Source organism: Somniosus microcephalus, chromosome 10, assembly GCF_052327205.1.
Source record: "Somniosus microcephalus isolate GS21.2 chromosome 10, FLI_Smic_1.0, whole genome shotgun sequence".
NCBI lineage: Eukaryota > Metazoa > Chordata > Chondrichthyes > Squaliformes > Somniosidae > Somniosus > Somniosus microcephalus.
Window position 1 is genome coordinate 4772789 of NC_140996.1, and position 16657 is coordinate 4789445.

The 16657-nt window shown below is 48.8% G+C and overlaps 1 protein-coding gene across 1 annotated transcript in view; it reads right to left on the reverse strand.

Annotated features, from left to right (window-relative positions):
- Nucleotides 1-16657, reverse strand: part of LOC147111397 (uncharacterized) — a 325410-nt gene that overhangs the window by 85820 nt on the left and 222933 nt on the right. The window contains 6 exon segments of the mRNA XM_085999884.1: nucleotides 1323-1433; nucleotides 4708-4771; nucleotides 6571-6624; nucleotides 10520-10564; nucleotides 10655-10717; nucleotides 10940-10993. Of these exon segments, the coding sequence (XP_085856010.1) occupies nucleotides 1323-1433; nucleotides 4708-4771; nucleotides 6571-6624; nucleotides 10520-10564; nucleotides 10655-10717; nucleotides 10940-10993 (391 nt within the window).

The window sequence follows — 16657 nt, forward strand, 5'->3', positions numbered from 1 at the left end:
TGTGTGTGATATCAGGGAGAGGCTGTGTGTGTGAGTGTGATCAGGGAGAGGCTGTGTGTGTGTGAGTGTGATCAGAGAGAGGCTGTGAGTGTGGGTGTGATCAGGGAGAGGCTGTGTGTGTGTGAGTGTGATCAGAGAGAGGCTGTGAGTGTGAGTGTGATCAGAGAGAGGCTGTGAGTGTGATCAGAGAGAGGCTGTGTGTGTGAGTGTGATCAGAGAGAGGCTGTGTGTGTGAGTGTGATCAGAGAGAGGCTGTGTGTGTGAGTGTGATCAGAGAGAGGCTGTGAGTGTGAGTGTGATCAGAGAGAGGCTGTGTGTGAGAGTGTGATCAGGGAGAGGCTGTGTGTGTGAGTGTGATCAGAGAGAGGCTGTGTGTGTGTGAGTGTGATCAGAGAGAGGCTGTGTGTGTGTGTGATATCAGGGAGAGGCTGTGTGTGTGAGTGTGATCAGGGAGAGGCTGTGTGTGTGTGAGTGTGATCAGAGAGAGGCTGTGAGTGTGGGTGTGATCAGGGAGAGGCTGTGTGTGTGTAAGTGTGATCAGAGAGAGGCTGTGTGTGAGTGTGATCAGGGAGAGGCTGTGTGTGCGTGAGTGTGATCAGGGAGAGGCTGTGTGTGTGTAAGTGTGATCCAGGGAGTGCAAAGAACGAGGGCACTGATTTTGCACCTGTTGTGTTCCATAAACTTCAGAAATCATATTAACTTCTCTCAAACTACTTTTTATTTATTTAAATTAATTAAAAGTTGAACTTTGAAGCATAACGAAACCTCTCTCAGCTGTGTCCGTGACAGTGCGAGAGGGAGACAGACAGAGAGAGAGAGAAAGAAAGAGAGAGAGCACAAGTAACACAGAACGAGAGAGACAGAGCGAGGGAGAGACAGAACGAGGGAGGGAGGGAGGGCGAAAAAGACAGAACGGGAGAAAGAAACAGCAAAATGAGAGAGAGAAGGAGAGAGGGAAAGACAGAGACAGAGCGAGAGAGAGAGGAGGGGGAGAGAATGAAAGAGAGAGAGAGAGACAGCGCGAGAGAGAAATAGAGGACGAGCAATAGAAAGAGGAAGACAGAAGGGTTGGTTTTTATTTCACGACCGGCTCAACGTTTCATCATGGCCAGGCGAGCAGTAATTAACTCAGAAATGACCTTTGTCTTCCTGCTCGAAGGACATTTTAATGAATAAATTTCAAAGCCGACAGCAGAATGAAAGGGTTACAATCTTCAATACTTTGCCAGCTGACTCCGCAAAAGAATGATTAATGGAGGTAGTTTTGTTCAAATATGTACTTGCGAACATTTGGGAAAATTCAAAGGCATCTCCGAACGTACCTCGATAGGAGGGGGTTTCGCCAGCGGGACCAGGGTGGCCGAGAGGCCCGGAGGGACCCAAATCTCCCTGGGGTCCTCGATCTCCCTCCAGACCCTGATCACCCTTCGGACCTGAAGACAGCAAAAAAAATATTCAAGTTACAAAGAAAGAGATTGGGATAGAATTTCCTCTTCACTACATGAGTAGAAACCCCCCCCGGATATAGAAACACCCCCCCGATATAGAAACACCCCCCCCGATATAGAAACACCCCCCCGGATATAGAAACCCCCCCCCCCGATATAGAAACACCCCCCCCCGATATAGAAACACCCCCCGATATAGAAACCCCCCCCCCGATATAGAAACAGCCTCCGATATAGAAACACCCCCCGATATAGAAACACCCCCCCGATATAGAAACACCCCCCGATATAGAAACACCCCCCCGATATAGAAACACCCCCCCGATATAGAAACACCCCCCGATACAGAAACACCCCCCGATATAGAAACACCCCCCGATACAGAAACACCCCCCGATACAGAAACACCCCACCGATATAGAAACACCCCCCCGATATAGAAACACCCCCCGATACAGAAACACCCCCCGATATAGAAACCCCCCCCCACCGATATAGAAACCCCCCCCGATATAGAAACACCCCCCGATATAGAAACAACCCCCGATATAGAAACACCCCCCGATATAGAAACACCCCCCGATATAGAAACCCCCCCCCACCGATATAGAAACCCCCCCCGATATAGAAACACCCCCCGATATAGAAACAACCCCCGATATAGAAACACCCCTTGATATAGAAACCCCCCCCCGATATAGAAACCCCCCCCGATACAGAAACCCCCCCGATATAGAAACCCCCCCCGATGTAGACACCCCCCCCGATATAGACACACACCCCGATATAGAAACACCCCCCCGATATAGAAACACCCCCCCGATATAGAAACCCCCCCGATATAGAAACACCCCCCCGATATAGAAACACCCCGATATAGAAACCCCCTGATATAGAAACCCCCCCCGATATAGAAACACCCCGATATAGAAACCCCCCGATATAGAAACACCCCGATATAGAAACCCCCCCCGATATAGAAACACCCCGATATAGAAACACCCCTCCCGATATAGAAACCCCCCCCGATATAGAAACACCCCCCCGATAAAGAAACTCCCCCCGATAAAGAAACCCCCCCAATATAGAAACCCCCCCCGATATAGAAACAGCCTCCGATACAGAAACAGCCCCCGATACAGAAACCGCCCCCGATACAGAAACCGCCCCCGACATAGAAACAGCCCCCGATATAGAAACAGCCCCCGATATAGAAACAGCCCCCGATATAGAAACAGCCCCCGATATAGAAACAGCCCCCGATATAGAAACCACCCAGATATAGAAACGCATCCCGATACAGAAACCCCCCCGATATAGGAACCCCCCGATATAGGAACCCCCCCGATATAGGAACACCCCCGATATAGGAACCCCCCGATATAGGAACCCCCCCCGATATAGGAACACCGATATAGAAACACCCCCCGATATAGAAACCCCCCCGATATAGAAACACCCCGATATAGAAACACCCCCCCAGATATAGAAACCCCCCCCCCCCAAGATATAGAAACCCCCAGATATAGAAACCCCCCCCGATATAGAAACACCCCGATATAGAAACCCCCCCCGATATAGAAACATCCCGATATAGAAACCCCCCGATATAGAAACACCCCCCCGATATAGAAACCACCCCCGATATAGAAACACCCCCCCGATAAAGAAACCCCCCCGATATAGAAACCCCCCCCCGATAAAGAAACAGCCTCCGATACAGAAACAGCCCCCGATATAGAAACAGCCCCCGATATAGAAACAGCCCCCGATATAGAAACACCCCTCGATATAGAAACACCCAGATATAGAAACACCCCCCCGATATAGACACACCCCAATATAGAAACACCACCCCGATATAGAAACACCCCCCCTCCGATATAGAAACACCCCCGATATAGAAATCCCCCCGATATAGAAATCCCCCCGATATAGAAACGCACCCCGATATAGAAACACCCCGATATAGAAATACCCCGATATAGAAATACCCCCCCCAGATATAGAAACACCCCCCCGATATAGAAATACCCCGATATAGAAACACCCCGATATAGAAACATCCCCGATATAGAAACACCCCCCGATATAGAAACACCCCCCAATATAGAAACACCCCCCGATACAGAAACCCCCGATATAGAAACACCCCCGATACAGAAACCCCCGATATAGAAACACCCCCGATATAGAAACACCCCGATATAGAAACATCCCCGATATAGAAACACCCCCCGATATAGAAACACCCCCGATACAGAAACCCCCGATATAGAAACACCCCCGATATAGAAACACCCCCCGATATAGAAACACCCCCCGATATAGAAACACCCCCGATACAGAAACCCCCGATATAGAAACACCCCCGATATAGAAACATCCCCGATATAGAAACACCCCCCCGATATAGAAACACCCCCGATATAGAAACACCCCCCGATATAGAAACACCCCCGATACAGAAACCCCCGATATAGAAACACCCCCGATATAGAAACACCCCCGATATAGAAATACCCCGATATAGAAACACCCCCCGATATAGAAACACCCCCCGATATAGAAACACCCCCCGATATAGAAACACCCCCCGATATAGAAACACCCCCGATACAGAAACCCCCGATATAGAAACACCCCCGATATAGAAACACCCCCGATATAGAAATACCCCGATATAGAAACACCCCGATATAGAAACACCCCCCGATATAGAAACACCCCCGATACAGAAACCCCCGATATAGAAACACCCCCGATATAGAAACACCCCCCGATATAGAAAGCCCCCCTGATTATACAAGACCTCTCCTGCTGGGTACAGCTTGTTTATCACCACAGTTCACCCCAGACATGCTGCATGCAGGAGAAAGCTTCACTTTATCGGAATCAAAGGTTTTCTCTCTACTTGAGCAGCTTTTTGAAATGGGCACATTGGATAGCCGAAATCTGGACCTTTCACCCCAAACAAAGGCTGTGGATGCTGGGGGTCAGTTGGAGCTTTCAAGACTGAGATTGTTATTTTTTTGTTGGGGAAGTGTATCAAGGGATACGGAACAAGGTGGGCAAATGGTTCAGCCGCGATCTAATAGAATGGTGGAACAGTCTCGAGGGGCTGTATGGCCTCCTCCTGTTCCTGTGTGTTACCCGGGCTGCTGATTCGCTATTGCTCGGTTTGCGCTGTCTCCGAAGACCGATTTCAACCCTCGTTATTTTTGGAGCTCCTTTCTCCATCTGTGGAAAGTCAACATACCTTTGGGGACTGATCCGGAATAAGTGATGGACCTGCCGGGGAGGCCCTGGTCACCTCGACCACCCTGTGAAAGGAGAGAGGGCAAGACATCAGGGAAGATTGTTAGAGAACATCCTGCCTGCAAAAACCTCCAACACATTTCGCTCCATTTCTTCAGCATTGTCATTGCACAAAAACCAAGGAGAATGGAGTCAATATTGGTCTTCGCTCCCTGGACAGGAATCTGTCGGAACGGATCGCTCGCTCGCTCGTTCGTTATAGAACACACCCGACATTCATTCTATTGAAATCAATGGAATGAAAATAACAATGTGCGGTTGATCCACTCCGACAGATCTCCTCCCAGATGATGAAGGCGAATATTTATCCCAAGGGGTCATCTATTACTTTAGTGGGTTCAGCAAAATCTACCAAAGCTTCTGTTTGAAAAGGGGCAGGGCAATGGGCTGAGAGTCGATGGCTCCAGGTCAAGAGCCAGTGCGGCTCCAGGCAGCCCGTGTGCTGCAATGCCTCTGATCATACACTTCCCAACTTATGTAGCGCTGCGATTTGAGCGCGGAGGAGAGGGTGCAGGCTAAATCTCAGTCTCCGCTCGTTTCCTGCTCTGTATCGCACAAGGCAAGGAATAGAATTGAAGGCTGGGAGAAGGGAAGTGGGGAGGGTATCAGGCGTGTAGTCTAGCCTGGGCAGTAAGCGATGGCTCCAAGAGCCTGGCCCAGGTGTGAAGGATTGGCGGTAGGCTGTGCGATGATCGCGATTCTGCCGCTGTCAGGCGAATCAGATGGAAGGACGGGGCTGAGTGTGACGGGGCGGGGCCGTGGGGTGGGGTGGGGCTGGTGATGATGGGGGGGGGGTGGCTGGGGTGGGATGGGGACGGTGGTGATGGTGCAGTGGAGGTGGGGTGGGGGTGGGGGTGGGGGTGATGGTGGCGATGGTGGGGGTGAGTCAGTTTGCGTTGTGTCCGTTTCTCGGGCGGAACACGTACTAGTTTCTGGGCGTCAGGTCTCGCGGCATGACTGCGCCACATTGATCCTCGCTGTTTTTAGGTATCCCTGAGGAAGCGGTGGCCCAATTTAAGTCCGCAATGAAGGCAACTGCAACTATTTCAGGATCCTTCTACAAAATGTGTTATAAACTAGGTGGAGTGTTTGCCATGCATGGCGGTGCCCAATATGCGCACCCACCTCACCGCTATGGTCACTGAGGCTCGGGGGCTTATTTCCCGTGCTTCCGTCTTCGAGTACGGTGATCATTCCCTGTGCAATTCGGCCGGACCCTATTTCTATCCCAGTGACTGTAGAGTGTGTCAGGCAGGTAGAGTGAGAGAGAGCGAGAGAGAGAAAGAGAGGGTGGGGGAGAAAAAGAGAGAGAGAGAGAGAGAGGTAGAAAAGGGGAAGAAAGAGGGTGGGGAGAGAGAGAGATGGAGAGAGGGGGCAGAGAGGTAGGGAAGAAAGGGAGCAAGAAAGTGAGAGAAGAAAACAGGGAGGGGTTGAGAAAGAGAGAGGGAGGGAAAGAGAGGAAGGGGAGAGAGAGAGAGAGAGAGAGAGAGAGAGAGAAAGGAAGAGAAAGAACGTGCATTTCTGTAGCGTCTTTCATGACCGCAGGATGTCCCAAAGTGCCTCACACCCAAGGACGTACTTTTGGAGTGCAGTCACTGTTGTGATGTAGGAAACACGGCAGTCAATTTGCGCACAGCAAGCTCCCACAAACAGCAATGAGATAATGACCAGGTAATCTGTTTTTAGTGATGTTGGGTGAGGGATGAACTTTGACCCAGTACAACAAGCTTGAAATAAACAACTAGAATGATGCGATAATGCAGATTTCATTTGATTATCAGAAACGGAAATTCATGCAAATTACCTTCATTCCTAGGCGACCATCTGCCCCTGGGAGACCACGGATACCTGTGAGACCCTGGATATGACAAAAATAGTCACACGATGTCAGGACTATGTAGAGTTTTATGAAACTCCGCCAAGTGAACAATTCATGGCAATTTTAAAAGTAGAATTGTCCCATTTGCTGCCTTAATATCCTCTACCCTTGGGGAGATTCTCTCCATGTGCTTCGTGTAAACCCTTTCTTTGAAACCAGACAGGGGCAGAAGCCAGGGATTCCCTGAGCCAGATGTTCTGGGCAGGGGCAAGGACTCCCAGATGTTCTAGACGGGGGCACGGGGCAAGGACTCCCTGAGCCAGATGTTCTGGGTAGGGGCAGGGATTCCCTGAGCCAGATGTTCTGGGCAGGGGCAAGGGGCAGGGACTCCCAGATGTTCTAGACGGGGGCACGGGGCAAGGACTCCCTGAGCCAGATGTTCTGGGTAGGGGCAGGGATTCCCTGAGCCAGATGTTCTGGGCAGGGGCAAGGGGCAGGGACTCCCAGATGTTCTAGACGGGGGCACGGGGCAAGGACTCCCTGAGCCAGATGTTCTGGGTAGGGGCAGGGATTCCCTGAGCCAGATGTTCTGGACAGGGCAAGGGGCAGGGACTCCCTGAGCCAGATGTTCTGGGCAGGGCAGGGACTCCCTGAGCCAGATGTTCTAGACAGGGCAGGGACTCCCTGAGCCAGATGTTCTGGGCAGGGCAGGGATTCCCTGAGCCAGATGTTCTGGACAGGGGCAAGGGGCAGGGACTCCCTGAGCCAGATGTTCTGGACAGGGCAAGGGGCAGGGACTCCCTGAGCCAGATGTTCTGGGCAGGGCAAGGGGCAGGCACTCCGAGCCAGATGTTCTGGACAGAGGCAGGGACTCCCTGAGCCAGATGTTCTAGACAGGGCAGGGACTCACTGAGCCAGATGTTCTGGGCAGGGCAGGGACTCCCTGAGCCAGATGTTCTGGGCAGGGGCAAGGGGCAGGGACTCCCTGAGCCAGATGTTCTGGGCAGGGCAGGGACTCCCTGAGCCAGATGTTCTGGACAGAGACAGGGTCTCCCTGAGCCAGATGTCCTCACTCCTGAGCTTCAGTTGGGACCTAGAGCAGTACTGGAGGCTGGTACACTGAGTGAGCGGAGGGATATCATCCTCCGCAAAGGCGTTTGTGGGTCCTCGTGATCTGGACCCACAAAGACTCTTTCTTTCCACATCTTTTTGGAGATTGCCAAGATCAGAAGCAGGAATCTGGTCAACTCTCCCCCTCAAAGGGTGAAGCAATGGGGAGGGTTTTGCAGGAACTTTGCCCCCTATGCAAATAAGCTGTCCATTCACTGAACCCACAAACTCCAGCAGGGTCACCATGGAGGCTACCAGCAGGCGAGGGTCTGTCTTAACACCCCCTAACCCATCTCCCCCAAAATACCACCCAGAGACCGGGCAGTAAGTAAAGGGCACTCGTCAGTGGAATGAGTGTAACACAGGCAGCAATTGTATTCCAGCCCTGTGGGGGCCAGTGTGTTCTGGGCCCTTTCCTGCCTCTGGTAGTTAGACGTCCGTCTTTTCAAGCACTCTCACAGGCGAGTCTTAGCTCCCGATGGTCTTGAGAGTCTCTTCACTGATCCTGACATCTAAATAAGTTTCTATTAATCTGCCCAGGATAACTGACAGAAAACCTCTGTTAATTACTTCAGCTTCTGGATCTATCCTGCTCCTCCACAGGAAATTATTTTCTGCCTTTGAAAAGCAACATCGGACCTTGTTTTAGGTTTTTAACAATCACATGAATTTATTGAACAAAAGATAAGCATTGCCGTGAAGCGATAGCTGGAGCGAATAGGGCGTCGGGGTGCATTCCTTAGACAATTGACCAAAAGTCAAAACATACTATTTTGTCCTTGTACAAGACTTTGGTCAGGTCGCACTTGGAATACCGTGTCCAGTCTAGGTCTCCTCACAGGGTGGGCGATACTGAGGCTTTGGAAAGGGTACAGAGGAGGAGCCAAAAAACTAATTCCCAGTCTAAAGCATCTTAGTTATCAAGATAGGCTAAAAGAGTTGGGACGCTACACTTTAGAGAAGCGTAGACTTAGAGATGATCTGATTGAGGTTTATAAGATAATGAAGTGAATAGATTATGTTCCAGTTGACAGTGTTCTCCAATTAAATAGGTTAGGCAGGACCAGGGGTCACAATTTTAAGTTGTATACGGCCAGATCGAGGTTAGATGTCAGGAGGTGGTTCTTTTCCCAGAGAATAGTGGAGCTCTGGAACAGGCGGCCATCTCGTGCGGTGGACGCCGATTCACTGAATTCCTTCAAGCGAGAGCTGGACCTGTTTCTGGCTGAGGCGGAGATCACCTCTTACAGAAGGTGGGTTCTGCAGGGAACTCAGGGCCAGAGTGAGCTCCTGGACTAGTTATAATCACCTAGATGGGTCGGAGAGGAATTTCAGAGATTTTAATTCCCCAAATTGACCTGTTTTTTTTAATCTGTTTTTTTTCCCCTCCCAGGAGATCACGCGGTTTGGGGTGAGGCGGAACGTGTATATATTGTGATACAAAAGGTATCGCGGCTGTGAGAGACAGGCTGGATGGACCAGAGGGTCTTTACCTGTAGATAATTTTTTTCTTGCAATCTTTTCTGACTGTGTGCGCCAGATCAGCCAATCTATCGATCTCTGAAGGATCCAACCAACTTAGGAACATAGGAACAGGGGGAGGCCATTCAGCCCCTTGAGCCTGTTCCACCAGTCAATGAGATCATGGCTGATCTGTGACCTAACTCCATATCCCCACCTTTGCCCCAGTATCCCTTAATACCTTTAGTTAACAAAAATCTACCAATCTCAGATTTAAAATTAACAATTGATCTCGCATCAATTGCCATTTGCGGAAGAGAGTTCCAAACTTCTACCACCCTTTGTGTGTAGAAGTGTTTCCTAATTTCACTCCTGAAAGGTCTGGCTCTAATTTTTAGACTCTGCCCCCTAGTCCGAGACTCGCCAACCAGCGGAAATAGTTTCTCTCTATCCACCCTATCTGTTCCCCTTAATATCCTGAAAACTCCGATCAGATCGCCCTGTAACCTTCTAAATTCTAGGGAATACAACCCTAGTTTGTGTAATCTCTCCTCGTAACTGAACCCTTGGAGTCTGGGTATCATTCTGGTAAACCTACGCTGCACTCCCTCCAAGGCCAATATATCCTTCCTAAGGTGTGGTGCCCAGAACTGCTCCCAGTGCTCCAGGTGTGGTCTAACCAGGGCTTTGTACAGCTGCAGCATAACTTCTACCCCCTTGTACTCTAGTCCTCTCGATATAAAGGCCAGCGTTCCATTAGCCTTTTGATTATTTTCTGTGTCTGTGACATTTTAATGATCTGTGTACCTGGACCCCCGAGTCTCTTTGGACCTCCACTGTTTTGAGCTTTTCACCATTTAGAAAGTCCCCTGTTTGATCCTTTTTAGGTCCAAAGTGGACGACCTCACATTTGCCAGTTTTGTCCATTCACTTAATCTGTCGATATCTCTCTGTAATTTTATGCTTCCATCTACACTGCCCACAATGCCGCCTGTCTTTGTGTCATCGGCAAACTTGGATATGTGACTTTCTATCCCATCATCTAAGTCGTTAATAAATATGGTGAATAGTTGAGGCCCCAACACAGATCCCTGCGGGACACCACTAGTCACCGCCTGCTGAGTTGAGTACCTCTACTGCAACAAGAGTTAAAGATACTTCTCTGGCCCCCCCCACCGACCCTCCCCCTCCCCCCACCGACCCTCCCCCTCCCCCCGCAACCCTCCCCCCGCAACCCTCCCCCCGCAACCCTCCCCCTCCCCCCAAACTGAAACAAGACACAAACACAGGCATCACCGTGAGGAAGAGGCTGGAAGTGAAAGTGTCAAAACTCAATGGGTTATCCACATAGATTTATACTCACTGTGGCTCCGTCTGAACCTGGGGGTCCATCCAAACCACTTGAACCCTAGAATCACAGAGAGGTCATTTTAAGGTGAAATTCAGTGACAATCATACAATTTTGGAAAAAGTATTCCTGTACAGGATAATGCCTTACCCTTGATCCCGGAAGCCCCATTATTCCCTCTTCTCCTTTCTCTCCTTGTGGTCCGGGAACTCCCTAAACAAAACATTGATCACAAATATAATTATTGCATGACGTTCAGAGGATGGTCTGAATGACCCCGAACCCTCTTCCTTCATCGTAATCTCCGCTTTGCAAAGTTAACGAGCAACTGCTGACATTGAAAGTGTTCCGAGCTGGAAGAAAACAAATCCAAAGAATGACGTTGAACAATCTGAGCACCTGAACTGAACTCCGATCCTGGTTGTTTAAACTCACCAGTTTCCCAGGGTGTCCTACTTCTCCCTCAAATCCTTCATCTCCTCTTTCACCCTGAAGAATGAATGAAAGAAAATGATAAATATTAACAATAAATGTATGCCAATAACCTTGTAGCGATCAACATATATCCATAAACTGGTCCATCTCCAGAGGCAATGCCCGGCAGGGAGTCTACACTAAGTGCAGTCCAGATGACATTGGGTTGGTGGGAGGGATTACACAGGATCACATCGGATATACGGCACAACCAGTCCATGCCGGCGTTTATGCTCCACTCGAGCCTCCTCCCGTCTTTCCTCATCTAAATCTATCAGCGTCACCCTCTATTCCCTTCTCCCTCATGTGTTTGTCCAGCCTCCCCTTAAATGCATCGATACTATTCGCTTCAACCACTCCCTGTGGTAGCGAGTTCCCCATTCTCACTACTCTCTGGTTTAAGAAGTTTCTCCTGAATTCCCCATTGGATTTCTTGGTGACTATCTTATATTGATGGCCTCTAGTTATGCTCTTCCCCACAAGTGGAAACATTCTCTCTGTATAATTGAACCAGGATGCTCAGATATAGTTCAGGCCCCATTTTAAAGTCACACATTCTGTCCGTATTTTTATTTTTCCATTATAAATTCTTATGTCAACATTTATAATGAATGTTTTCCGCTTGAAACACTAATTGCACCTTCTCATCAGTGGTAGCGCTGCAGCACCCCCACTGGCAGGAGTCTGCCATTACAGTGTGACACATTTACATAGGGCACGCTCCATTTTAAAGGTTGACATAGGATTTATAATGGTAAAAATCTGCAGGAAGTGCACAAAGATGTAAAAGTTTTAATATATTAAAGATATACACCATGAGCATATATCAATAATAAATAGACAGTAAATATGCACCATAAACATATGCCAGCCTGGATAACCTTACTTTAAATTCCACGAGCACCAGCTGTATTTTAATATGATTACACATAGTCATTGTCTCCAACAAGCGAGAGTCTAACCTCTGCCCCTTGACATTCAATGGCATTACCATCGCCGAATCCCCCACCATCAACATCCTGGGGGTCACCATTGACCAGAAACTTAACTGGACCAGCCACATAAATGCCATGGCAACAAGAGCAGGTCAGAGGCTAGGTATTCTGTGGTGAGTGACTCAACTTCTGACTCCCCAAAGCCTTTCCACCATCTACAAGGCACAAGTAAGGAGTGTGATGGAATACTCTCCACTTGCCTGGATGAGTGCAGCTCCAACAACACTCGAGAAGCTCGACACTGATGTAAGAAAAAGGAGACTTACCATCAAGTAACTTTAAAGTAAGCTTTAAGTAACTTATAAACACACTATATACACAAGAGAGGTCTTTACCATGCCTCTGGTAGAAGCCTCTTACAATACTGAACAGACCAGTATTTATACCAGTCCAACAGGAAGTGACATATGACAGGAAGTGAGGTATGTACACAGTTCATAGTTCATAGTTCATAGTTCACAGGAAGTGATGACATAACTTCCCGGATGTTATCATTTTTATCACATTCTTCCCTCCTGCAGGATTAGGAGGCTGTGGTCTACCTTTTGGTCCGCAGCCGCCGAACAAGGAAGAGTCGCACCCGTTTGGATTCCCGTCGTAGAGGGTCGCTGGTCCGCTTACATGCGGTTGGCCATTGGTCAGAGTCTGTGTGGCCTGGATTGCCCTGTGAAGGGTCGGGGAGATCATGGCTTCGAGTACGAGCCCCAATAGGTTCAAAGTCGGACTGCCTCTGTTCAGAGGGAGGTGCAGAGCTGGTCTGTGGCGGATCAGTACTTTCATGCGCGGTACTGGGAGGGTCGCAACCTTGAGCACGGGGTTCTACCGGCACCAAGCTAGTTGGTGTCCGATCAGGATCCTGGAGAGGGGTACCCGATAGGTCCCAAGAGTTTCCTGGAAAAATGCCATCACCCGATGTCCCACTAGGTCCTGGTGGGCAGGGAGCCAGATCCCGTAATGATACGGTAGATTCTCGGCCGTCGGAATATCGTATGTTTGCATAGGTGGGGTTGGCATCGGTTAGTTCGACCTCGTCTACGAGAGGGTCATTTTTAGACGTCCGAACGTATCTTCGGAGTAATACAGGTCCAGGAGTAGTTAGCCATGACGGGAGTGATGTCCCATGAGATGAGCGATGCTGGAATCCAAAGAACCGCTCATGAGGTGTAGTATTTGTGGCTGTAGAAAGCAGGGACCGTATAGAGTGCAATGCATCCGGAAGCACTGTTTCCCATTGCTGGTCTGGTAGGCCCCGAGATCTTAAAGCGAGACGTACGGAATTCCAGATGATACCGTTATACCTCTCTACCTGCCCATTTCCGATGGGATGGTATGGTGTTGTTTTGCTTGTAGCAATTCCCCGTTCTGAGAGGTAGTCCTTGAGTTCCCTTGACATAAAGGATGGACCCCGATCTGAGTGAATATAAGCCGGCATGCCACAGAGAGAAAATACCTGCTCAAGGCAGCAGATTACTGTGGACGCCAGCATATTGGAGCAGGGGAAGGCAAACGGAAAACGTGAATATTCGTCGATCATGGTGAGCAAATATGTGTTCCGAGTTGAAGAGGGCACTGGGCCCTTAAAATCGATGCTAAGTCGTTGCATCGGTTGGGTTGCATGTATGAGTATACCATCTGAGGGGCGGAAGAACTGAGGTTTTAATTCCGCACAAAGCCGGCATTCTGAGCATATTTTCTTTACATCTCCAGTGGAAAAAGGGAGATTCCGTGATCGTACGAAATGTAGCATGCGCGTAACGCCAGGATGACACAAACCATTGTGGACATCCATGAGAGTGGAGGATGACATAGTGGAGCAGAATGCCCGCGTGAGGGTGTCCGGGGCCACATTCTCCTTGCCAGGCCGATAGAGAATGGTATAACCAAAAGCGGCCAGTTCCATCCTCCAAAGTTGTATTTTATTATTCTTAATTTTGGTTCGTTTTCGATTATCGAGCATGAAGGCGACTGATCGTTGGTCCGTGATCAATGTAAAGTGCTGGCGAGCTAGAAAATGGTTCCACTTCCGTACTGCCTCTATGATGGCTGTGGCTTCTTTCTCAACCGGAGGATAATGTAGCTCGGCACCTTGTAAGGTCCTGGACATAAATGCTACAGGACGACCTTCCTGATTCAGAGTAGCCGAGATCGCCACCTCCGAGGCATCACATTCAACCACGAAAGGGAGATTCTCATCAATGGAGTGAAGAGCCGCTTTCTCCAACTGTTTTTTTGAGAAGGTTAAAGGCTGCAACAACCGCTGTTCCCAGTGGAAATGATCTAGCATGCAGCAAGGGTTGGATTTCGTCCGAAAAATGAGGAATCCATTTAGCGTAGTATGCAAACAGACCGAGAGCCCGACGTAAAGAAGCCGGATTCTTAGGTGACGGGAGCTCTTGGAGCGGGCGAAGTCTTTCTGGGTCTGGCTTAATGATACCATTGCCTACGCAGTAGCCAAGGATGTTGATGGTCGGTTGCGACTCAACAGATTTGGATTCATTCAGGGTCAAATTACGGCGATGGAGGGCATCCCGAAATTTTTGGAGGTTGGAGTCGTGTTCCTGTTGATCGTGACCTGCAATGGTAATGTTATCAAGATAGGGAAAAGTGTCCCTTAGGTTTTCCTGCTTAACCAGGCCATCCATTGCCCGTTGAAAGACAGCCACTCCATTAGTAACCCCGAATGGGAGGCGACGAAATTGGTACAGCCGTCCATTAGCCTCAAAGGCTGTGTACTGCTTATCTGAGACCTTCAAGGGTAACTGATGATAGGCACTTTTTAAATCGTAAGTTGAGAACACTTTGTATTCGGCCAGTTTATTAACCATATCATCAATGCGTGGCAATGGGTAGGCGTCCAAGTCGGTATATTGATTGATGGTTTGCGAATAATCGATGCATAGTCGCTGTTTGTGAGGTTTTAGAGGGTTCTTGACAATGACGACTTGAGCCCGCCAGGGCGACGAACATGGTTCAATGATATCCTCTGCTAGAAGTCGAGAGATTTCAGCCGCAATAAAAGATTGGTCTTCCTGATTAAAACGCCGCGATTTCGTTATTATCGGTTGGCATTGAGGCGGAATACTGGCAAATAATGAGGGTTCATCAAGTGAAGCTGCTGATAATGCACAAAATGGTAATTTAGATGGTATATTAGAAATAGTAAGTCCGGGTTTGGATCCACCAAACTCAATGGTGAGTTTCTTATGCTGTTTTTGGAAGTCCAGCCCTAAGAGGAGATCACTACATAAGTCTTTGAGCACCGAAAGTCGGGTGGAGGGATACATACGACCATGAAGTGTCATATCAACAACACAAAAGCCGGAGATTCTGGTATTAAGTGATGACTGGGCCATCGCAATTGCCTGGTCCAATGGGAAGACATGTAGTTTCAATTTCGCAACAATCTGTTCCTTAATGAAACTATCAGTACTTCCTGAGTCAATTAAGGCATCTAAGGTATGCCCTTTAATTGAAATTTTTGTGGCTGCCTGAGACAGGTTCTGTGGGCAAGCAGCTGTAATTGGTGTCGTTGCACAGAGAGTGGCTAAAACTCTCGGTGTGCTTCTTCGGGAGAGAGCTCGAGAGGAAGCTTGATAGGTCCTAGCTGGAGCATCTTGATAGGCCCTAATTGGGGCAGTTCGGTAGGCCTTAGCTGGATTGGCCCTCGTAGAGGCCCTTGATAGGCAAACTTTAGCAAAGTGTCCTTTTTTCCCGCAATAACTGCAGATTGCATTGCGAGCAGGGCAGGTTTTCCTAGGGTGAAAAGCATCTCCACAAAAGAAGCATTCCTTCCTAGATTGCCAAGAGGCTGCTAAAGTGGGGTCGTCCTCCTCTTCTTCATCAGAATTATCAGAATTAGATTCCCCCATGATAGGGTTCACCTGAGACCGCTTGAATTGTCTGGTTGCAGCTACAGCAGCAGATCGAGATCTGGGCAGCTGATAGAGGTCTGCATTTCTCTTTGCCAAATCCAGTGAACAAGCTAGGTCAAAAGCTTTTTGTAGCTCAAGTGTTTTACTTTCTAGTAGACGCTGGCGTATAAATGGAGAGGCAATCCCGCAGATGAAAGCATCACGAATCATTTCTTGGCGGTACAGCTCAGCTGAGGCTGCCTGAAAGTTACAATCTACGCTGAGCCTGCGAAGTTCTTGCAGGAATTCGTCAATTGATTCCCCTGGCCCTTGTCGGGCTGTGGCCAGTAGATGTCTAGCATAGACCTCATTTGGGGTCTTCGCATACAGTTTCTTAAGTGCCCGAATCACCTCTTCGTAACTATCCCAGTCATCAACATATTCGAACACTTTTGGGGTCACATAATTGACAAGTATCTTCAATTTAGCAGGAGCATCCACTTTACATTCATCCAGAAAATTCTCAAAAGTACGATACCAATGCTTCCACACCCTGCCAGCTGCTGGTGTATTCGGGTCCAAGTCCAGACGAATAGGTCTAAGGATTTTCTCCATGATGGGTGGTTCCCTGGATCCTTAACTTCCGAGTTTGTCTGAAGGTCTAGTATTTGTCAGTGTAAATACTAAGTTACTTAAATTGATGTAAGAAAAAGGAGACTTACCATCAAGTAACTTTAAAGTAAGCTTTAAGTAACTTATAAACACACTATATACACAAGAGAGGTCTTTACCATGCCTCTGGTAGAAGCCTCTTACAATACTGAACAGACCAG